Raw genomic sequence first — 23,744 nt, forward strand, 5'->3', positions numbered from 1 at the left:
GTCAACGTTGTGTTTGTTGAGAAATGTGACATCATGATGCAGTGAGGAGATCACAACTGTCGCGTGAGGGTGCAGGCGTTGAAGGTCGAGGATTCAGGAAGGGAAACAACGCTGCCTCGTGATGGGGTTGAGGTTGCTGCTCCCTTCAACGCATGACTGCGCAACATGCGATAACCCAAGGCAGCAGGAAATCAAAGGCTCAGATCAGTGGGTCCGAGGAAATCAAAGGCTCAAATCAATGGATCTGAGCATCGATTTATTATAATAATGGGCAATGCTTACAGTAAAGAAAGGATGACTAATAGAAAAATAAAACAGAGTGGTTGGGAAGCTGAATAAAAAAAAACCCGAAGGAAGCATAAAGAAGAAATGAAAAGAAAAAAAATGCAGTACTGAACGTGTGGCTGAAGCAAGTTGCAAAGAAAACTTTTCAGAATCCAAAATCCCCCCTCACGCAACCCTAGGAGAGGGTTTTTATAGCTGCTGGTGGATCCGGGTATCGGGTCCAGTCTGGGACCCGAATCGTCTTCATGTTGTTGTTGGGTCTGTGACGTTCCGGACCTGCTCTGCATCATTCTCCCCTGGTGGGGAAGAAGTCGGCTCTGACGACTTGTTATCTCCACAGTAACAAACTTCAAAAATCTCTTTTGGTGCCCTAGTGAGAAGCCCCGGACATCAACTGATCCTGAAATAAGAAGCTGAAGTTCTTGCTCATTGAACATCCCTATCCAATCTGACTGTATGAGCTGCTGAAATCCTTGCACAAAATTTGAACTTTGCTGACGAATCTGAATATTCAAACGATGGTGGGCAACAAGGTGAATAATCATTATTACATCCTCATTTGTATCTTGTAAATCTTGTCCACCTGGAATGAGCTCCTCTTCAATTTGATCATCGTACTCATTATTTATGACTACGAAATATAGCCTTAACTCAGAAATGTCGCCTTTATAATGCTTCAAGAAAAGGAGGTGCTGGTACCATTCTGGGTCCAAAGAAGACAAGTCATTGAGGTAGTTATGCTTTTGCTTCCACTTGCTCAAGAAGAAAGCCACAAAAGGTATTTCGACAAGAATACTCTCAAACATTGCTTTTCCAAGGACAGTTCCAAGAAACCAGAAATACGGGAGGTGTGGTTCATTTATCATTCCTGAGGCAGGGTTTGGATATAACATGTGATCATAGGCTTCCTTAAATAGGCCATATCGCACATCAAAAGCATCTCTGGTATGTCTCCCATAAAATCTTTAAAAATCCCTCCATTTCCTTGTGGTACACTATGTTCATCACCAAACAGGCTTGCAGAATTGACACGGGCATGAGAACCATCATCTTCATCACTTTCAATAGAAACAGGTAAACTTGACTCTTGGGGAACAAAAACTGGGTCAATTACTTTTACAACCCAGCCAAGTCGACAAGCGAAAGATGCAACAACGTGCAACTGAGAAAGATCAGTTTGTAATGTTGTAGCCAATTCAGCAACACTTGCATTTTCATTGGCAACAACGAATAAAACATAGAGTAACTCTTCAATTGGGTCTTCATATGATTGCTCCCGATTAGAAACAAAACCTTCCATCCTGTAATATTTGAACCGATCATCTGGATAAACATGAACATCAAAGTAGATTAACCCTCGATGGAAAAGACCCCTTATGCCTACATGATCAAAAAGAACAAATGAATTTGCTCCCTCCTTGCAGATTTTGTCAATGGTCGGCATTTCCTCTTCAGTGAGTTTCTTGAACTCTTCCAAAGTGAAATTAACAAGGCATACACCCCACCATGGTTTGATGCTGAAGTCCACAGGTTGTGTTGGCAACAACTTTTTGGCAATGGACTTGTTAAGCTTCCCTGTCTTCTTCACAACATCAACTTCAGATTTATAACTTCGGAAATGCTCAGTCTTGAACATGCCACGCTCTTTTGAAGCTTGTGATTCTTCCAACACCTCTTTCATAACAACTTGGCCCAATTTAAGCACGTCAAGTATCTTCCGCCAATCCCAACACATCTTGACCAGGATGCTTATTGCAAAGAGACCAAACACAACACCAGAAGCTCCGATATAAACTGCAGTTCGGGGAAGAACAAGCCATGATACACGGTTTGCTCCAACACCTGTTAGCACATATGAGACCCACACTGCGAAGTTTCCTTCCTCCTCTTCCACTAGCTTTCCAAATATGTACAAGAAGAAAAGGTTACTTGACAAATGATTCCAATCAGCATGGCAAAACGTTTCAGTTATGAATTGGTATCGGTGAGGCCATTCATGGTATAAATATAGTGCTTTTATGTTATGAACCTGAAACCAGTGGTCTAATGCATAAATGCCCAGGTTCAGAAGTAAAACCCAAAATACTTCATTTACGTTTGCCTGATGCTGGATTGTCATTAGGCTTCCCAAGTTTCAACCGTGATATGATGACAACAACTAGACCGCCTTCTTCGGCTTGCTGGTGGGTTGCGACCGAGCCTCCACGCATAGGTGCTGGGAGGGTTGATAGGCCAGCCCCGACCCGGGCTGACGCTAGCGTGCCTGCAGCCTGGCCCTGCGTCACGCTCGGGCTCTGCAGACCATGTCTGGCCTGCAGCCCCTTTGCCGTGGGTCGGTGCCAGGACTGCGCACATAGGCCGACGTTGGGAGGCCTTTCAATGAGCCCCTGGGTCGGCTGGAGGGCTCCGATCACCCGAGTGGCAGTCACGCCAGGGTTTAGAAATGTTACCCTCCGCTGGAGCGTCACGCAACTGGCATCTCGGCGCAGATCCTCCCCGGAGCCCTCCTGTTGCACGGCAGACTGGCGGTTCAATTGGGCTGGTTCGATCGCCATTGTACCCGCGAGACCAACAACATCGACGCCCAATGCACCACTCGTTTTCAGCCTGGACGTTGCGTGCGTCTCCACCGACGACTCGAGGACCACGAGCCGATCTTCGAGTCCATCCAATCGTTTCGATAGGCCGGCTACATCCTTGTTTAGGCATAGCAGATCTTCTTGCATCTTCGTCATCATGTCTAGCATCCGCATCATTGGATCCTCGTTGCCGGTATCCTCTCACGCCTCCCTGTTCGTAGGATCGTCCCTCGCTTTTTGCGCCGTGCCGTTGACCAAGGAGGAGGGGCTGGGCTTTGATACCATTTTGATGCAGTGAGGAGATCACAACTGTCGCGTGAGGGTGCAGATGTTGAAGGTCGAGGATTCAGGAAGGGAAACGACGCTGCCTCGTGATGGGGTTGAGGTTGCTGCTCCCTTCAACGCACGACTGCGCAACATGCGATAACCCAAGGCAGCTGGAAATCATAGGCTCGGATCAATGGATCCGAGCATCAGTTTATTATAATAATGGGCAATGCTTACAGTAAAGAAAGGATGACTAATAGAAAAATAAAGCAGAGTGGTTGGGAAGCTGAATAAAAAAAACAAAACAAAACAAAACAAAACAAAACAAAAGGAAGCATAAAGAAGAAATGAAAAGAAAAAAAAATGCAGTACTGAACGTGCGACTGAAGCAAGTTGCAAAGAAAACTTTTCAGAATCCAAAATCCACCCCCCCTCACACAACCCTAGGAGGATTTTTATGGCTGCTGGTGGATCTGGGTATTGGGTCCAGTCTGGGACCCAGATCGTCTTCATGCTGTTGTTGGGTCTGGGACGTTCCGGACCTGCTCTTTATCACATCAGGACCAGTATGGTAATTCTGCTGTGGTGGGGAGGGGAGGGGCAGTTTGGTATTTACCTATGTTTTATATTGATTATTGGATTCTAAGTTATTTTCTTGTGGCAAGTTTTGTGTTATTGTTTTGTTATTTGTACATTTTTATTTACCTTTTTTAGTGTCTTATTATAAATAAGATTAATGGACCAGGCCCCTCGCCACTGGATAAATGTTAGTTGCATGGGTGCAGTGTTCCTTATTATCCTTGATATCCTCCTCAGATACAACTGATTTCTGTCCTGATTCACAATGTTAGGAGTCCCTTTATCTCTTGCATTTGATAATTTCAATACTTCTCTATGTAGATCTGTTGTTATTAATATTATTACTCAATTATTTTCATCCTTCTATTATTGCCATTGTCATTTGTGAATAGTAGGCTGTGATCTTAATCAGAAAATAAGTTGTAAGCAATCATTTTTTCCCTGTATAGGATTACGTAAAAATCTTATGTGATTGATTTTCACTCTTTCTGATGTTATCTTTTGCAGTTAGCAGTGAGCAAAAGACTTGGGGAGCACAAATCTCATTTATATGAGTTAGATGGTTCTGAATCTTTAGGTTCATGTTTGTGGATTATGCGTCTTGTGGACAGTGCTCCGGATCCATCGGAATGTGATGTTCAATGGTATCAGGTTTCAGCTGAAGATAGTAAAAAAGAAATGATTTCAGGTGTGGAATTTCATTTCTGCTTGCTTACTTGAAAAGTTTTGAAAAATAGTATAATTTTTTCATCAAGATTTTTTACGACAATAATATCCTAATGTTGTCCTTGTAATTTTCAGAAAATCATTGGTTTTGAATTTATCATAATTAGTGAAATTATTAATTGGTATGATGAAAATTACCTTTTTCTTATTTATCATAAAAAACCATGAAATTTCCCTTGAAATACAGTGTTCCTGTAAATCATCCACGATGTTTGCTTTTAACATTTTCCTGAGAACAATATTTGTCTCATAGGTACACACATACACTCATTCATGTCCTTTCTTATGGCTGCAAATTACTTTCAATCTCAAGCATCATGTTACATATCATTAGAGAATTTTTTAGAGAATATTTATTGGTTGCTAGATTAATGGATTATGAGAATGTCTGTGGAAGTCAGCCCTGTAAAAATGCAATGTTTAAAATAGAATCTGATCCAAATAACCTATGTGTATGGCATTTTGATGACATAAGGACTACTTTGCCTTTTGATTTATCTAAAATTGATTTTGTTCGAGGACATAATATGTGTAAGCAATAAACGAAATGGCTATAGCAATATTAACATTTGGGAGGTGAATCTTTTGGGAAGATTCACAGCTGGTAGAAACTAGAAAAGTACATAATTGCTGAACCTAAAGCCACTCAATCCCTAAACTCTGCTCATATGCAGCCTCATTGAGGAATGCACTGATTGGCTCCTGGCTCTGCTTATCTCTATACTCTAAAAGAGATGCGGTGCTCTAAATATCTAGATTATTAACATTAAACATTATAACTTGTAAGGGGATGAAACTAACATTCTGTATGTGTGGTGTTCTTGTATTCATATTCTGGCCTCAACGGCAGTTAGATAATTTGTTCTTGTTACCCTTGAGGACATGTATTGTGTGGTAAAAAGTCAGGTGCAGATATTATTTATTCTACCAGACCCTGTATATTTGTTTTCCATGGTTTGGTTGTAAAATATATACTATGGATCTAATTGTTTTGATGTACAAATTGATTTATTGTTATAAAGTTTTGTACCTAGTGGGACATCGATTCTTAGATTCATTGAAAACTGATGCAGAGCACAGACGTCCCAGATCCAGCGGCAAACAGGAGTCGTCTCGGGTCCAAGGTCGGACCCAAGACCCGGATCCAACTGCAGCCTTTAAATAGACCACTCTAGGGTTGCGTGGAGGGGAGAACATTTTTATTGAGAGTTTTTTTATGTTCTGTCAGCAGCAGCCATTCTTTTTTGTCATTGCTTCTTTTTTTCTTTCCTATTGTTTATTATTCCCATTGCTTGTTTCAGTTTCACGTCAGTTGTTTTGCAGCCCTTTTGGATATCTGCATTTATGTTCTTTTGTTTTGTTGCCAGTGGTTATAGTAGTGCTGATCTTTGCGAATTTGTTTTTTTCTGCAGTTATTTTTGTTCTTTCCTCTTGTCTTCACTTTGCTTTTCCTGTCATTTTTTTCATTCCAGCAGCAATCTTCGTTTTTCCCTAGTACCTGTCATAGTCATTGTGCTCCCTTACCGATCTCATAATAAAATATCGTTCGGATTGATTGATCCGATTCCGTGCCTTCCACATCTGCCATTGAGTTACTGTGGTTGCACACTTGTGCACAGGAAGAGCAACCCCCTCGTTACCAGCAACCTTCGTTGTGTCACGTGTAGTCCGATCTCCTCACTGCAGCACATCGGCACCCATTAATGTGGGTTGTGTGCTAATCGAGTAGCATCAACGTCAGCCCCATCAGTGTATCAAAATGGTATCAGAGCCCGACATGTCGCAAGAAGCGAGGGACGGTCCTACTAGTGGAAAGGCGCGAGAGACGATCGACAATGAAGATCCGATGATGCGTCTGATAGACATGTTGACAAAGATCCAGGAAGATCTGCTACTCCTAGACAAGGAGGTAGCCGGTCTGTCGAAGCGTATGGATGCATGCGAAGAACGGCTCGAGACCATCGAGTCGTCCAGGGAGACGCACACAACGTCCATGCTGAACACGAGTGGTGGATTAGGCGTTGATACTGTTGGTCTCGCGGATGTAAGAGCAGCCGATCCAGTCCGGCCAACCTTCCACTGACCCGCCATGGAACTGGATGGCGTCAAAGTGAGCCTGCAGAGGGGTGCTCACCACCTATCCTTCCAAGACCAACAGTCTTCGTGCCGGCTGGTCAGCCTCCATTTTCGACACCGAATCTCACTGAGGATGGCCGCCTCCCGAAGGCGACGATCGGCGATGGAACCTCTGTAGTCGGTCCGAGTTGTCCGACACATCATCACTTGGAGATTGACGCTCATGTTGGAGGTGCTAATGACATTGCTTTTGCTCACCCTAACAAACAACTCAGTATAATTACCTGTGGGGATGACAAGATTATCAAGGTGGGGGAAGCAACTATTGGTGCTAAACAATTTACATTTGAGGGTCCTGAAGCTTCTATCTATTCAGTATGTCCTCATGATAAGGACAATGTTCAGTTTACCTTGTCCACTGCTCTTGATGGAAAGATCAAGGCATGGTTGTATGACAACATGGGTTCTAGAATTGATCATGATGCACCAGGTCGCTGGTATACCACAATAGCCTACAAAGTTTTTGGGAACAAGATCCTGAACGGGGATTTCTCTATGGACGGTGAGCAGAGCCACTATGCATCCGTGGCAGATATAGTGAAGTTTTCAGAAGGTGGTCCAGTTTTTGGTAAGCAGACTTGTATTGTTGGGATTCGAGCCAAACCCTTGAGACCGCGTGCTGGAGGGACAGAAATTCAGCTTGTGCTTCCATGGGGTGCAATAGCAGATGGTATAGATGGTCAGCTTCAAAACCAATCTACAGGCTTTGATTTGGAGATGTCCAGGAATATCGATACACGTTGCCTATCTTCAATGCGTCTGATTTATATGCTTACTGAAGAGACAACAAGTCGTCAGAGCCGACTTCTTCCTAACCAGGGGAGAATGATGCAGAGCACGGACGTCCCAGATCCAGCGGCAAACAGGAGTCGTCTCGGGTCCAAGGTCGGACCCGAGACCCGGATCCAGCTGCAGCCTTTAAATAGGCCACTCTAGGGTTGCGTGGAGGGGAGAACATTTTTATTGAGAGTTTTTTTATGTTCTGTCAGCAACAGCCATTCTTTTTTGTCATTGTTTCTTTTTTTCTTTCCTATTGTTTATTATTCCCATTGCTTGTTTCAGTTTCACGTCAGTTGCTTTGCAGCCCTTTTGGATATCTGCATTTATGTTCTTTTGTTTTGTTGCCAGTGGTTACGGTAGTGCTGATGTTTGCGAATTTGTTTTTTTCTGCAGTTATTTTTGTTCTTTCCTCTTGTCTTCACTTTGCTTTTCCTGTCATTTTTTTCATTCCAGCAGCAAGCTTCGTTTTTCCCTAGTACCTGTCATAGTCATTGTGCTCCCTTACCGATCTCATAATAAAATATCGTTCGGATTGATTGATCCGATTCCGTGTCTTCCACATTACGTGAAGGTTGACCTCGGATTTCCCCTCCGCTGCATCAAAAACACTTGTACACAAAAAAATTCTCTTAATTTAATCAATGTTCTCCACTAAAAAAGACTGTCACATCTGTACCGTCAGATCGACAAAATATTTGTTTCAAACATTAGAGAATCAATGGGACTATTAATTTTATCTTTCTTTGATCTTGTTTTATGATAGTTATAACAAACTTCAGAGCTTTGAGATGAACATGATTATTTTGTCATGCAAGCTTGAAAATGTCAAATGGCTAATTGTTTTTGGAAAATTACTGAACCTGCTCTCTGATTGGTAATGAAATCTATATAGTTTTGAATTGGTTGTTTTGCTATTTGGCACATGTACACACACATGCACACACATAGTGTTTCAGATTAATTTCATGCTTCCAACAAATGTAGGTGCTACAAAATCTGTCTACGCTCCGGAGCCTTTTGATGTTGGGCGGTACTTGCAAGCAGAAATTGTTTTGCCAGGCGAAAGAGTTGCAGTAACAACTATTGGCACTATAGATCCTGGTCTGTATCTGAATTCTTGTATATCCATTTACATCATTGACAATATTTCAATTCAACCACAGGTTATTGATGTTTATAGGTTAACCACATTATTCACGTTATATGAAGATACTCATGTTGATCTACATCCCATATATCGTGTTGTATAGCTGAGGAATATGACTGAATCCTTCTGGGTTTTTACTTGGGGAGTGTTTGATTACTTCATATCTTAGATCCGAGGTTTTCTAACTAGAGATCCTGGATCTCTAGTCCAAACTCCCATCAGATTTGAAATCTGAGGGTTTTGGGGTCTTTTGGCCTAAATTGGGGATCTCAAAGCCCCGGTTTTGAGGTCCTCCGTTCGCAAGGAGTTCTTAGAGATCCGAGGTAATCAAATACAGCCTTAGTGTTATTAATATGGTTTCTTTGAACTATGTAATTCAGATGTAATAGGTAGGTTCCTATTAGCATTTTCATAGTGGAAATTGTTAAAATCATTGTGTATATATATACATATGTATACCTGATATACATATATTTATACAATATACATATATCAGGGGTATTTTGGTTATTTATGTTGTAATAAATACAGTCCAATAGGAACTGTATTGTCCTTTAATTTTCTTTTATTTTTTTAATGTAATCGTTGGACTGCTTCCCAACGGTCATATTTCTGACCGCTGGAGGCAGTCCAATTGCCTCCCTTCTCCTTTTTGGCTGCATGTTCAGCTCTATAAATAGAGCTCCTTGTATATTGCTTAAGAATGCTTTCAAAGCGTATTTGTTGAGAATATAAATAACATTTATTTTTTACATTGTGTTCTTGTGAAGTTTATGCTTTTATCTCTTTTATGAGCTTGTATTCGGTCCATTAGAGACCATATTGTGATTGTGCACTTGTGTAGCCCTTTGTTGGCATTGTGATTGTGCACTTCTTGTTCCATTTCATGGTATCAGAGCCTTGTGCTCTTGTAGTGTTGAAAATTGTCTTGGGTGTGCTCTCTTTGTGGTGGTGGTCTTCAAGCTTTGTTCTTCAACCACAAGCCAATTTCTTCAACATGTGAAAGAGAATCCGCCTCCGTTATCTCCTACAAGCTTAACAAAAGCAACTACTTGATGTGGAATATCACAATGAAAAACCATATCAAGGGGAAAAAGCTTTGGGGTTTTGTTAGTGGAACTACTAATGAACCCTAACTAAAGCTAACGATAAGAAAAGAGATCAAATAAAAATCCTCTTCGAAGAAGAAAATGAGAAGGCTTTGCAAGAATATCAAGACAAAATGGAGGATTGAGAGGCTAACAACGCTCAAATACTCATGGTTTTTGAATACCATGGAATTCAAGATTGAAACTAACATCATCAAGTTCAAAAAAGCATATGATGCATGTATCTTCTTAAAGTGCACATTCATCCAAAAAGATTTGGCTAGACTATATTATCTCATACATAAGGTACATATTACCAAACAAGGAGATAAGAGTGTAAGAGATTTTTATTGTCTATTTCCTATTTAGGATAAATTGGCTATGTTGGAACCAAAATGGGAAGGTTCGACTATTGAGATGAGAAAACAAGTTGAAAATGAAAATCTTTTCTCTTTCCTATATGGTCTTCGACCAGAATTTGAGCAAGTTGGGTCATTTTTACTTCATTAGGACCTCGACTTCTGCTATAAGTTATGCTCTTGCTCAAATACGTCAAGAGAAACTAAACTTGGAATGCACAAGTCTAGTGATGAGGTGCTTGTCGTCTTAAGACTCAGAATTTTTGTAAAAACTTATAAACCTTCTCACTTTGAGAAAAAATTCAATGGAGAAGAATATAATAGAGGACATAATGGGGGATGATATAAGGGCGGTAAAATTACTTGTCACAATTGTAAAGAACTTGGATATATAAGACCGGATTGTCCCAAACTCAAAAAGGTGGCTGTGGTAAGTGAAGAGCCTCAAGAATCAAAGAAAGAGAACAACTTTAATGATTTGACAATTGCTCAAATTGCGGAAGCTATTTCACAAATACTAAAAGCCACTTCCTCTACATCCGGTGCCATCGTCTCTTCTTCTTCTCATTCGGGTAAGTTCTTTTGAATTTTGGATTTGGGAGCTTCTTTTCATATAACTCATAATGAGTCCCTATTATTCGATTGCACTAATTCATATTTTTCATGTGTGTCAACCACCGATGATACTTCTTTAAAGGTTAAAAGTATAGGAAATCTTAATAGTGATTTTAAAAAATTCATTGTTCCAAATATTAGGGTTATTCCAAAACTTTATTTAAACCTTTTTTCAGTTTCTCAAAATTTCAATTATGGGTGTAAAGTATTCTTCTTATCTAAGGCTTATTGGGTGCAAGATCTCCAGTCAAGGAAACGGATTGGGCAAGGCTATAAAAGAGGTGATATTTACTATATGGACTTTTTGTATCTACTTACATATTCTTTTTATAACCATATCCAATAAATTAATTTGGATCTTTGGCATAAAAGATTAGGGCATCCAAGTATATCCAAACTATCTATTTTTCTTTTTTTGAATTTTTTTTAAGGAGAATGAATTTATACGTGAAGATTATATACTTGGAAAACTGCAAATGATACCTTTTGGATCTAGAACTTCTTTGACTAATGAAAATTTTGAATTAGTGCATTTGGATGTATGAGGTCCTGCTCCCGTTATGTCAAAATGTGGTTATTCATATTATGTTACATTCATAGATGATTTTAGTAGTTATACTTGGATCTACTTAGACTCAAATCCGAAGTTCTTTCGTGTTTTAAAAATTTTCATAATCTTGCTAAAAACCAATTTAAAACAAATATTAAGATCTTCTGCTTCGACTCGGGGGAAGAGTTTCTTTCAAATGATTTCCAATCCTAACTAAAGACCTATAGTATTTTGTACAAAAAATCTTGTCCGAAGACCCCCCAACAAAATGAAAATTTCGAAAGAAACAATCATATTATTGAAACTACTGGGACTTTACTTATTTCAAAAGAAGTTTTGGGCCGAAGTCGCCCTTACCACAGTTTATTTAATAAATAGAATGCCTTATCAAATTTTAAAAAACAAATCTCTAATTGAAAAACTCTTTAAGATTTCACGCGATTTGAAAAGATTAAGGGTTTTCAGATGTAAATGTTTTGTGCTTCTCAAAAAGTACAACAAACTTTCTTATAAAGCTATTGAATGTGCTATTCTTGAATATGCTGAAAAAAAAAGGCTATAGATGCTATGATTCTAAAAATAACAAACTTTATGTATCTAAAAATATAACATTTCTTGAAAAAGAAAAGATATTTGATCTTGAAAAACCTAAGGAAGATTCTGAATATGCCTTCTTGTTTGACTTATCGCCTAAGTCCAACATTGAAAATGATAATGAAGATAGTGATAATGTTGAGTTAAATCGTGAACCAAGTGAAGAAAGTGAACCAACTCATAACCTTATACAATACTCCAGACGAGATAATGGGGAGCATCCATGTGCTTTTGAAAAGTATAGTCAACCAATAAATATAAAAGAATCTAGTGTTAGAAGATCTGAACGAATGCCTAGACCTCCAAATAGATTGTCTCTTATGAATCATTCTCTACAAACTATAAACTATAGGGTATGTCTTTCAGCAATCCACTCATATCATGAACCATCCAACTATAGAAAAACCAAAGACATAAAAGAATGGATAGAAGCTATGAAAATAAAATTAGATGCTCTGCATAGGGCCCATACTTGGGAAGTGCAACATCTTCCTAAGAAAAAATAACAATATAATGTAAGTGGGTATTTAAGGTCAAAACAAAGAGTGATTGATCTCTAGAAAGATATAAAGCAAGATCAGTTGCAAAAGAGAATTCCCAGTAATATGGTATAGATTATGAGAAAACCTTTGCCCCAACTGCCCGCATGAGCATATTTAGGACTGTAGTTTCAGTAGCATCCATTAAGAAATGACCTATATATCAGTTAGATGTTAAAAATGCTTTCTTAAATGAAAATTTAAATAAAAAAGTTTACATGGATCATCTCTCTGATCTGACTATTGAAAATGGTATGATTCTTCATCTTCAAAAGGCTTTATATGTACTTAAACCTAAAACTTGGTGTGATTAGTTTAGTGAAACTATGATAAATTTTGGATTTAAATCCTGTTATACTGACATTACTTTTTTGTAAGATCTACAGGTACTCTGCTTATCATTTTGCTCTTGTATGTTGATGATATGATCATCATTAAGAATAATCAAAAGAAAATTAAAGAAATTAAAAGTATACTTAAGAAATCTTTTGATATGACTGACCTTGGTTTTTTGAGATATTTTCTAAGTATTGAAGTAGTACATTCGCTAAGACGATACATTTTGTCTCAAATAAAGTTTGCAGCTAATATAGTTATGCGTTCGGGAATCACAAGTGACACTCTCTTGAAGTAATAAATACTAAAATAAGAGCTGAAGACAAAGTTTTACTAGATAATCCAACTCTTCATTTGCAACTTAGCAGATCACTGATGTACTTATCTATTATTAAACCATATATTGCGCATGTAGTACATACTGAAAGTCAGTTTTAACATGTGCCTACATCATTTCACATTCACATGAGTGTCATGTTAAGAATAGTTTGATACATCAAGAAGGCTATATCTAAAGGCTTATTCTTATCCTCTTCGTCATCATTAAATCTCATTGCTTATACTGATTCTGATTAGGGAGAAGATCTCAATAACCAACACTCAACCATAGATTTTTGTGTTTGTAGGTGATTCTCTCATTTCTTGGAGATATAAAAAGCAACATAAAGTGTCATTATTTTTCACGAAAGCTGAATATAGGACAATGGCTACAACAACCGTGGTTGTGTAGATGGGATCCTTACTTTCAGATATGGGTGTTGATGTTTCAGAACCTTCAAAGTTATGCTACGATAACAAAAGTGCCACATATATAGCCAACAATCACACATTTCATGAAAGAACAAAGTATATCGAGATCGATTGCCACTATGTTCGAGAAGAAAACTTAAAGGGGACAATTACTTTACCATATGTTCAATCCGAATTTCAGATTGCTGACATCTTCACCAATGCTTTCTTTACTACAATTTTTGTTTCTTCTTAACAAACTTTCGGTGATCGCAGTGTAAGTTTGAGGGAGTGTTAAAATACATTGTGTGTGTGTATATATATATATCAGGGGTATTTTGGTCATTTTACATATAATAAACACAGTCTAATAGGGACTGTATTGTCCTTTAGTTTTCTTTTATTTCTTTTTATGTAATCTGTTTTGGAATGTTGGGAAGTGGTCCAACTAGTGGTTGGGCTGCTCCCAAATGTCATATTTTTGACCGTTGGACTGCCTCCCTTCTCCTCCTTTTTTGCTGCATGTTCGGCTCTATAAATAGAGCTCCTTGTACATTGCTTAAGAATGTTTTTTAAGCATATTTGTTGAGAATATAAAGAACATTTATTTTTTACATTGTGTTCTTGTAAAGTTTGTGTTTTTATTTCTTTTATGAGATCGTATTCTCTCCATTAGAGACCATATTGTGATTGTGCACTTGTTTAGCCCTTTGTTGGCATTCTGATTGTGCACTTCTTGTTCCATTTCAAATATAATCATTAAATGTTTGGTCTTTTGTTGTAACAGCTGCTGGATTGGGAAACTATGTGGAGGCACTTGTAAGAAAAGCTGAAGCAGAATTCAATGTATGACAAGACATCTTTTATTTTGTCCTTCGTCTTTTTGAATAAGTCATAGATCCTTTCTGCCTTTAGAATATGCATTTCAAACATGGCATTACATAGAATAACTTTAAATGGAAAGGATTTGTTACTCATAATTCGATGATTTCTGTGAAGCCCTTTTGGAGTAATTATAACTGTTACAACCTGGTGTTAGTAGTGGCTTAACCAATTGAGAAACTGTAGGTGTCACACATGCATGTGCACACAGCCATACATGGAGGGCCAGAAAAGAGCCACATATAGCAATTATATTTCAAATCTGAGCTCTTAAAATAATGAGTTTCACATATTTGCTTTATTTTCTGCATGTACATGCTCACATTGTACTAATTGTATGTATTACACAGGTTTATGTAGATCATCCTCTTCTTAATTGTATTTTAATGTGTCTCATTGCAGGTTGTTATCATCCAGATGAATCGGCATGAACAGTCTTCACATTCAATTCATGTCTTTCATATAGGAAAGATGAGAATAAAACTTTATAAAGGAAGAACTACAAAGGCAAAGGGGTCTTATTCTGCTTCAATGCAGGTGCTTTTTCAAAACTCAAGATGCATGGTTTCATTCTTTTTGAGGATCCCAATTTGGCAAAGGTGGAGAAACATTCTGACATTGGATAGTCCATGATTATGATCTGCTTGGGTTGTCTTACCTCTTTCTTGTCTTTATCATTATCTCACATGGATACAAACGAAGAGATTCATCAAAGCGAACCATCCCATATCAAGATTTGATGATTGATCGATCCAATTGCAAAAAAATCCAAACTTTGGTCACTTGTTTGCTTGATCCTGCTCCTTTTTGTGTTGTTCCTCCTTATGGGTTCCATCCTTTTCTTTAATGGATTTTGTGAGAGAGTTGTGGTTCAATTGCGGAACCATCAACATACTCACACAATGCTTTACCAATAAGATTTTTTTTTTGATGGCGGTAACTCATAAATTATAGTTTTTCCATTAAATTTGATTGGGACTACCGTCACTACTTCTTTAACGGCAATGAAACCAAAGAATATAAAGCAAAAAAAGAAGAGAGAGGAAAAGAGAGGAAGAAAAATAAATACTTGAGCCAACTTTCAACTCCTTTTGAAGCACCAATGTCGAAACACATTTACAAGATGACACATCTTCAAGAAAGTTGGTAGGCATGCTTCCCAAGGCAAGGCCCAATCTTCACACAACTTCAAATATGCTTGAGAAAAAAATGAATATCACCAAAGAGACGATTAAGCTCTGATACCATGTCACGAACTGAAGTATATGCTTTGGTGTGCCACTTATGGGCAAGATAATACTTAGAGAATATGACCTCTTATGGGTCAACACATAAAAACACAAGAATAAGCCGAGATCACATAAAAATAATAAATATTATTGGAGAATAATCCCTTGGATAAGTGATGCAATGGATGGGGGCTAACCCCATATTTATACACAAAGAAGAGGCTCAAAGGAGCCGTTGGGACCACCCAATGACTAGAAATGTAACCATTGGGTAGAGTCCGACTCCTTTGGGGGATTCCCAATAAGTGCTTAAGGCTGAGAATAATTACAACAATAAAAAAATAAAATAAGAAAAACATACTAAGGAAAAAAATACATATAGATTTTGTACATGTGAAAAGACTAAAATGACCCTAATATATATATATATGTATATATATAACAAGCTCTTCCCTCAGCTTAGGGTCATTAGGTACCTAGAGTTGTTCTTGCAGATACTCCCATCCTCTTTGTCTAAAAGAGGCATGTTCTTGCCGAGCAAGTGCCTTAAGCTTCTCATACTGAGAGTCCTTTTGTTCCTCGACTATTCATGGTCATGACAGACCTATGTACAGTTTGAGAGGGCGTGTTAGAATAGTCATTGTATAAGGGCATTTAAGTCTTTTGTACATTAAAGGTTTATGTTGTATTTCTCATGGTTGCTAGTTGAGGAAGCGGGAGCGGGAAGCGAGGCACTTTCAAAATTTTAGGAAGCGGGAAGCGTGGGACCACTTAGGAGTGAATTAGGAATCATCTCGGAAGTGAACCGGAAGCGACCTAGGAAGCGAGGGGAAGCGAAAAAAAAATAAAAATTACAAAAAAATTGAAAAAATGGGGGAAGCGAGGGGGAAGCATGATGGGAAGCGCACTTCCCATTAAAGGGAAGCACGCTTCCCATTTAAAAATGGCGCTTCCCCGCGCATTTCGGAAGCGCGCTTCCCCACTTACCTAGGCGCTTCCGGTAACTCTGGTATTTCTTTATCATGTAGAGGATAATTTTGTAGTATCTCACATAATGCTAATGAATATAAAGAAAGGGACATGACCTAGATAGAACACGATGCTTGAGTTGCCTGCCATCTTCTGTTTTCTTTCTTCTTCCTCAAGCAAACTGCAGTGCACTCAATCCAAGACAGATTTTGACAGGTAATACATAGAAATACATTTGAATATCCAAAATTGATGCAGATCAGGGGATCCTTTGGATTCAATTTTCTGTGCTTTGATCATTTGGAATTGTACTTGGATATTGTGTTTATATATGATCCATATTTAGAGGTAGTGTTTTTAGGGTTCTTTCTTTATAAGTGGAGGGTTGGAGAGAGCACTTTGGAGAGATTGAATTGAATTATAGAGTAGAGTGTAGGTGCTTAATGCATTTTTCTGCTCTTCCGCTGTTTTTTCTGCAGTTCTTACCCCATAAATGTGTTGGGCATGGTTGATTTACGAAGAATCCACAGCTGGATCATGTGTGTGCGATGGAAAATTTGATATTTAGAGCTTAAAAAATGTACCAAGATTTTGGACCGTTGGTTTTTCGAACCTTATAAAAACCCAGCCATGTGTCGGAATCGAACACTTCAAGAGCTGATCCCTATAAATTCAAGTACACAGATCACATCTGTACGGTCAGAATTTAAAAATAAAATGAAAAAACCCTGAAAAACCCATTAAGCACTAGCATTAAACCCCTATCATTAAGCACCCACTCTCTATTCTTGAATTATATATCTAGTTATTTATTTTTTGTCTCTCTTTTGATTTTCAATAAATTGTAATTTAAGTTTGAGTAGCATACTGAAGATCATAGTTTGTAGTGTGGATCGTTTAAGATCCCGCTTTGATCCCTGCATCAAAATTTCACTATATTTGGTGCCTGTTTTGACAGTTTAGGGCTGAGTTATGCAGATCTTTTATTTGGACAATGAAAGTAACTCCATGTGTGTGTTTTAAACAAGGAAAAACATAATATTATGTTTATAAAAGTTCCACTTTTTATGGTTCATAGATATGTGGAGTTAGAGGTGGTGACAACGCTGCAGCTCATACTTTGTTTTGGCAAGCGAAGAAAGGGCTTTCCTTTACACTAGCATTTGAGTCAGTACAAAAAAGGAATGCAGCAATCATGCTTTCCAGGCAATTTGCCTTCTATTGTAATGATCCCGCTTTGATCCCTGACTAAAATGCTGGCATAAGTTAGACTAGCATATCATATATCATAGTTTATAGCATGGATCGTTCAAGATCCCAAATTAATCCCTGCATCAAAAGTTCGCTATATTTGGTGCCTGTTTTGACAGTTTAGGACTGAGTTATGCAGATTTTTATTTTGACGAGAACTCTGTGTGTGTGTGTGTGCGTGAATGTGTGTGTGCCTTTCATACAAGGAAAAACATAATATTATCTTTACCAAATTTCCACCTTTTATGGTTCATAGATATGTGGAGTTAGAGGTGGTGGCAATGCTGCAGCTCAGACTTTGTTTTGGCAAGTGAAGAAAGGGCTTTTCTTTACACTAGCATTTGAGTCGGCACGGGAAAGGAATGCAGCAATCATGCTTGCCAGGCGATTTGCCTTCGATTGTAATGTAAGTATTTCATTGTCTTTAATGGGTTAGTTGACTTTGGCACACCCTTGTCATGAGGCAGTAGTTGATATAGATCGTGATTTGCTGGAGTTTCTCAACGTTGGCTGTCTAGCCTACTCAATTTGTATTACATTGAGTTGCTGATGAACCTAATAGCTGTTCTCTGTGAGATTGGAATTGGACCTTAGTGTCAAACCTTAGATCTTCATAATCTTTTCTGTTTTTACTTCCATTTCAGTATATTTGATACAATTACCTCATGGCAGATTACGCTTGCTGGGCCTGGGGACCGAGAACCTCGAGGGACGTGACCAGCATGTCTTCTGTAATTGTAATGTTGTAAGTACCCACAGATCATGCACTGTAGGAGTCCTGCTCTGCTAGAGCTGCCAAGAGGTCATGGCGGTAATGTTGCAGTTGTTGTAGAAGCTTCCTGAAATCCAGTTGCCTCGCTAACATCAAGGCATCCTTTTTATTTGCCTTTTTGTGATAAAAAACAAAATTTAATATATAGCTGTGGGTTGGTTGTTTCAAACCATGTCCACTTTTGTGTATGGAAATTTGAACAATGTATTGAGGCTTTGACTGAGTGATTGAAGTGTGCTTGATTGTAGGTATAGCCCATGTATTGTTTACTGTTATTCTACTTAATGGAAATTTGAGCACAGTTTTGACAAGATATAAATTAGCAATCCATTTTAGAGATGCACACACACACACACACACAGGTTATCAATGCTTCTAACAGGGGCTGGCTGGGACAGTTTTCCTCTTTGGTTGTATGTGGTAGAGATAATCGTGATCCAGCCTTTACAGTTTCCACAAGAAATCAATATAACCAACTTACCTGTGAGATTCCGGACAAGAAAGAAGATGTACAAGATAAGGAAAATAAGAGTACACAAAAAGACTAACATAAATCCTAATGTTAATATCTTTCCTAATGTTTACACGATTTTAAGACTTGTGAAAATGTAGAAAAAATGTCTCCACTATCGTGTTAGATATAAAAACAGAGTAGGTAACTCAGTGATTTTAGAGTGCTGGGAGATATAGTGGACCTAGGTGGTGTCCCACAGAACCACGTTAACTTATGGTGTCTTTCTTTTGTTTTCTGTGGTTTGCATGCTCTTTCATGGTAATGACTCTCACGTTGGAACAATTTTATGACATGCTAATAATGCAAGAATCACAGTTGATGATGAGGAAATCAGGCTCAGCAATAATGATAGTTCGTTAGCAAATTTTACCCAATGTCAAATGTATGATACAGCGAAACAATACAAATTCAAGACAGCAAAGAGGAAGAGGCAAGTATAGGGGCAGATCTCAAGGTTCAGATCAATCTGATTGAGGAAGTATCGATTGTCAATATTGTGACAAACCATGCATGTCAATGCTATCAAATCAGTAAAACCTTTTTACCGTTTGGTCGTGTATTTTTTTCTTAACAACCTGTCTTTCAAAGTCTCTATCTCGAATATCGAAATAGAGCGATTTTTCTTGCCTTAGAAAGATAAGATTCTCAACTTTATTTCACATTTTGGGCGTTTTTTCTGAAGTTACATATTTTTACTTCAATTTTTTTTGAAAAGGTTCTATTCTTGTTTTGATATAGAAAATTCTTGACAGTTTATATTCTCGAAAGGTTATCTTTGCGTTCCGATAATTTCTGGGTCTAAATCACCTTAAAAAGTTTGTGTCCCATTTTGTGGCCGGTGATGCATTAGAACAGTTTCTATTTAGTGAGGTCTTTCTATTTAGCTCGGCTTTTAGATCTTAACAAAATTAGTTTTTTTGAAAGATGACATCTCAAACTTTATCTGATCTTTTTTGAGAAAAATCTATAACAACGATTTTCTTGGTTAAAAATCTTCGAAAAAATTCTGTTATATCATTTTAGGGCAAGTAAGCTCATTAGTGTTTTGGCATTTTGAATAGTGTATCTTCGTACTTCAGAATCTAAATTTTGTATTTTTTATTTTTCATTCAGAGATAATATCATCCTCTTTAAGGTTGCTTCTTAGTGTCTTGCCTTGTTGATTCTTTTTTGAATATCGAATATAAGATTTGCATTCGGTTCGTGCATACATGTTTAGCGGGCTTTGCCTCAAGGTAGGGTGTATTCCGTATTGAGCAGAAAGAACTCAAGTTTTTTTTTACCAACCAGAGACCTACCAATGTGTCATCAAAGATGGGAGGATTTTTCGTTGGTCTCTTACCTCACGAAACCTCAAACTGAATATTTATGCCATGAAACAGCCACTTATCCTCGACCACAAACTGAAGGAAAAAAACACATTACATGCGCATGACTTCTGAAATTTAAAGCAATATGGTTTAACTGTTACCTCACCAAACTTCAAACCCCAGGCAGGAAGCTGCATGGCAAGTCAATCGCTTTGCCCATAGAAGACTTGACAATCAATTACTGACAAGATGCAGTTGATCAAAACTGAGCCAAGTAGTCAACATGCCAATATGACTCAAGTAAGCCTTGCTTGCACAATCCATAAGTCGAGTCCAAGACTCCAAGTCTTGGGTTGGGTGAATGAGATTCTTAAGAATAAGGATTATTTTGCAGTCAAAGACTCAGCTGCAACCATGTATGATGCATTTGATGTGCTTAATTCAAACAGTCTTCAAACACAAGGAATGACGAAAGAAGACCAAGATAGACATTCGTAAGGGTTTAACCTGACCAGACTGAAAGTGAAAGAATGAAAGGGAAAGATAAGTACCAGACAGGGGCGGTGCCAGGAATCTAAACCAGAGTGGGCACAAATGTACAGTAAAAAAACAAATCAAAACCCTGAATTCTAACATGATTCATAGATATGTTGATTGAAAATGAAACATAAAACCCTTAAAATTCTAAGAAATCATGTTTAATGTGTTTGAAATAAAAAAGACAAAAATACTGAATTAAATATTCATGGCATTTAAGAAACCAAATAAAAAACTTAAATTCTAAAAAAAAATCAAAGATTTAGGGGTTTAATAAGTAATAACCAAAATCAGGCATTCATTAATAGAATCTTAGTTAATGATATATATATATATATAACACAAAAAACAAAAAAAATGTAAATAAGCCTTTGCATCATTTGAAAAAAATTCTAAACAATAATCTCTAAAAATTTCATGGATTTATGTTCATTGAAAAAAAAACTAATATTCTAACTAAAATCAAGCAATCATTACATGCCTAATTGCTAATTAATTTTTTTTTATAAAAAACCTTAAAATCCTATTTGGGTCGAGCACGAGTGGTGCCCACCCCGACCCAGGGCAATGACCCATTTGGGTTTGACTCAGATGAGTTTGCCAACTATGCACTGACCCATTTGGATCATGCATGAGTGGTGCCCACCCTGACCCAGAGCATAGGTGGGTAGTGCCTACCCTGACCTGGACTGTTTGAGCATTTTTCTGGGTCAGGGCGGGCACATGCACACCCTACCCACCATGTGGCTCCGCCCCTGGTTCCATAATGCTGCGCAAACATCAATTTACTCCTGTACTGGTTCATACTGAAAGAGCATGCAAACCACAAAATGCAGAAGAAAGGCACACCACACGTTAACGTGGTTCGGTGGGAGACCACCTACGTCCATGATACCTCACACCACTCTAAAATCACTGTGAGTCACCCACTATGCTTTTATATCATCTTACAAGATAGAGGACACCTTTTTTCTGCATTTCCACAATAGTCTCACAAAATCATGTGAACATTAAGAAAGATATCATCTTTCTGTTACACTGGCTAGGATTGTTGCCTTTTTGCATACTCTTATTTTCCTTATCTTGTAGATCTTCTTTCTTATCCCGAACCTCACAAGTAAGTTGGCCATATCGATTTCTTGTGAAAACTGTTAAGGCTGGATCACGATTATCTCTAAAATCCCCCGCAAACTGAATGGGTTGGGAGAGACGTTTAGTTTGGAAAGAAGTTCAAACTGAACCATAGGCAACTGTTTAGTAGGTATATCTGCAAGCTGGTCGAGAGGGAGTGTGCTTCACAAGTTGATTTTTGGCAATTCGATCACATACAAAATGGACATTGATTTTCACATGCTTACTCTTTTGGTGAAACATGGGATGAGCCGCCATATATATATATATATATATATATATATATATATATATATATATAGCGCTAACATTATTACACCAGAGGACGGAAGGAGAGGCTTGATGAATGCCAAGCTCTTTTAGCAAAAACTAAACCCAAATAAGTTTGGCAACAATGTCAGCAACAGATATATACTCGGCTTCAAAATTTGATCGGGCAACTGTTTGTTGCTTTTTGGAGCTCCATTAGACAATATTCAGACCAAGAAAGAGCGATATGCAAGCGTCAGGGCATCCGGCCCAATCAACATAAAAAAAGGCAGAGAGAATGAGACTATTGCTTGGTTGAACAAGGATGTCATAATGAATGGTATGCTTCACGTAGCAAAGAATTCTCTTGACAACTGACTAGTGTTCAATCGATGCATAAATTGGCCAACTTTGTTGACAACATATGCAAGGTTCGGATGAGTAAGAGTCAGATATTGTAAGGCTCCAACCATACGGAGGTATTGTGGTGGATTATGATAAGGAGTCCCAGTGTTAGCAGAAAGTGGCGGAGCTAGAGGTAAAGGTAAAGAGGTGCACACAGGTTTAGCTCCAACCATATATGTACCATGAAGGAGATCTAAAGCATACTTCTTTTGTGATAGATGCAGATCGGCTGAAGTCCAAACATCTTCCAGACTAAGAAAAAAATTCAATGAGCCGAGATCTTTCACTGCAAAGACGATCCTAAGATGATAAACTAATTCATTAAGGTATCGAGAAGAATTGCCAGTAATAAAGATGTCATCTACATAAATGAGAATGAAAAAAAGGACCCTTTCTTGAGAATAAAAAGTGACGTGTCTATGTGAGAACCAACAAATCCCAAGTTAAGTAAAATAATGATGAGCCGTTTGAACCCTACTTTGGGGGCTGCTTGAGGCCATAAAGAGCTTTATTTAGACGACAAACATAAGTGGGATGGTTGGGGTCTTCAAACGTCTGTGGTTATTTCATATAAACCATTTCATGCAAATCTCTATGCAAAAAGGTGTTTTGCACATCAAGTTGTTTAACAAGCCATTGATAACTAACAACAATAGTGAGAATAATGTGAATAGTAGTTGGTTTAACCACAAAACTGAAGGTTTCAAAATAGTAACACCTTCCTCTTGATCATGTCCTTTCACCACTTGGCATGGCTTATACCGTTCAAGAGTTCCATCAGCACGCCGTTACACCCATTTAGACCCAACAACATTTTGATGAGAGTGAGGAGGTTCTAGAGTACAAGTGTGATTTTTTATCAAGTCCTAAAAATCTTTGGACATAGCATCACGCTAGTGTAAATGTTGATTAGCTTGATGAAACGTTTTGGGCACATGATCTTGAGTAAACTAGGTGAGAAGAGCAACTGATAAAGCATAGCAAAAAAGATTTTAATAATTCTAGTCTCGTCCTGTGATCCAGTAATCATAAGATGGAAACAAAGATCTGGTGGAGGTGGTGGTGGAGGTTGAGGCAATTGAAAGGAAATTGTAGGTAATGGTGAAGAACTTCTTTGAGAAGCTGCAAGTGATGGCAACATAAAAGACGTTGGGGAGTTCGATGATGCTGGTAATGGTGAAGAAAT

The 23,744-nt window shown here is 38.1% G+C and overlaps 1 protein-coding gene across 3 annotated transcripts in view; it reads left to right on the plus strand.

Moving 5' to 3' along the window:
• The window catches only part of LOC149814172 (stomatal closure-related actin-binding protein 1-like), a 36,141-nt gene extending 17,418 nt beyond the window's left edge, over positions 1 to 18,723 (plus strand). For all 3 annotated transcript variants that reach the window (XM_089990220.1, XM_089990222.1, XM_089990221.1), the window contains 6 exons: positions 4,218 to 4,398; positions 8,337 to 8,453; positions 14,097 to 14,155; positions 14,594 to 14,728; positions 17,897 to 18,046; positions 18,313 to 18,723. In XM_089990220.1, the coding sequence (XP_089846346.1) occupies positions 4,218 to 4,398; positions 8,337 to 8,453; positions 14,097 to 14,155; positions 14,594 to 14,728; positions 17,897 to 18,046; positions 18,313 to 18,357 (687 nt within the window). In that variant the 3' untranslated portion in view covers positions 18,358 to 18,723. The remainder of the gene's footprint in view (positions 1 to 4,217; positions 4,399 to 8,336; positions 8,454 to 14,096; positions 14,156 to 14,593; positions 14,729 to 17,896; positions 18,047 to 18,312) is intronic.
• The last annotated feature ends 5,021 nt before the right edge of the window (positions 18,724 to 23,744 follow it).

The sequence above is a fragment of the Nuphar pumila genome, chromosome 15 (genome assembly GCF_984573655.1).
Source record: "Nuphar pumila chromosome 15, dmNupPumi1.hap1.1, whole genome shotgun sequence".
NCBI classification, from domain to species: domain Eukaryota; kingdom Viridiplantae; phylum Streptophyta; class Magnoliopsida; order Nymphaeales; family Nymphaeaceae; genus Nuphar; species Nuphar pumila.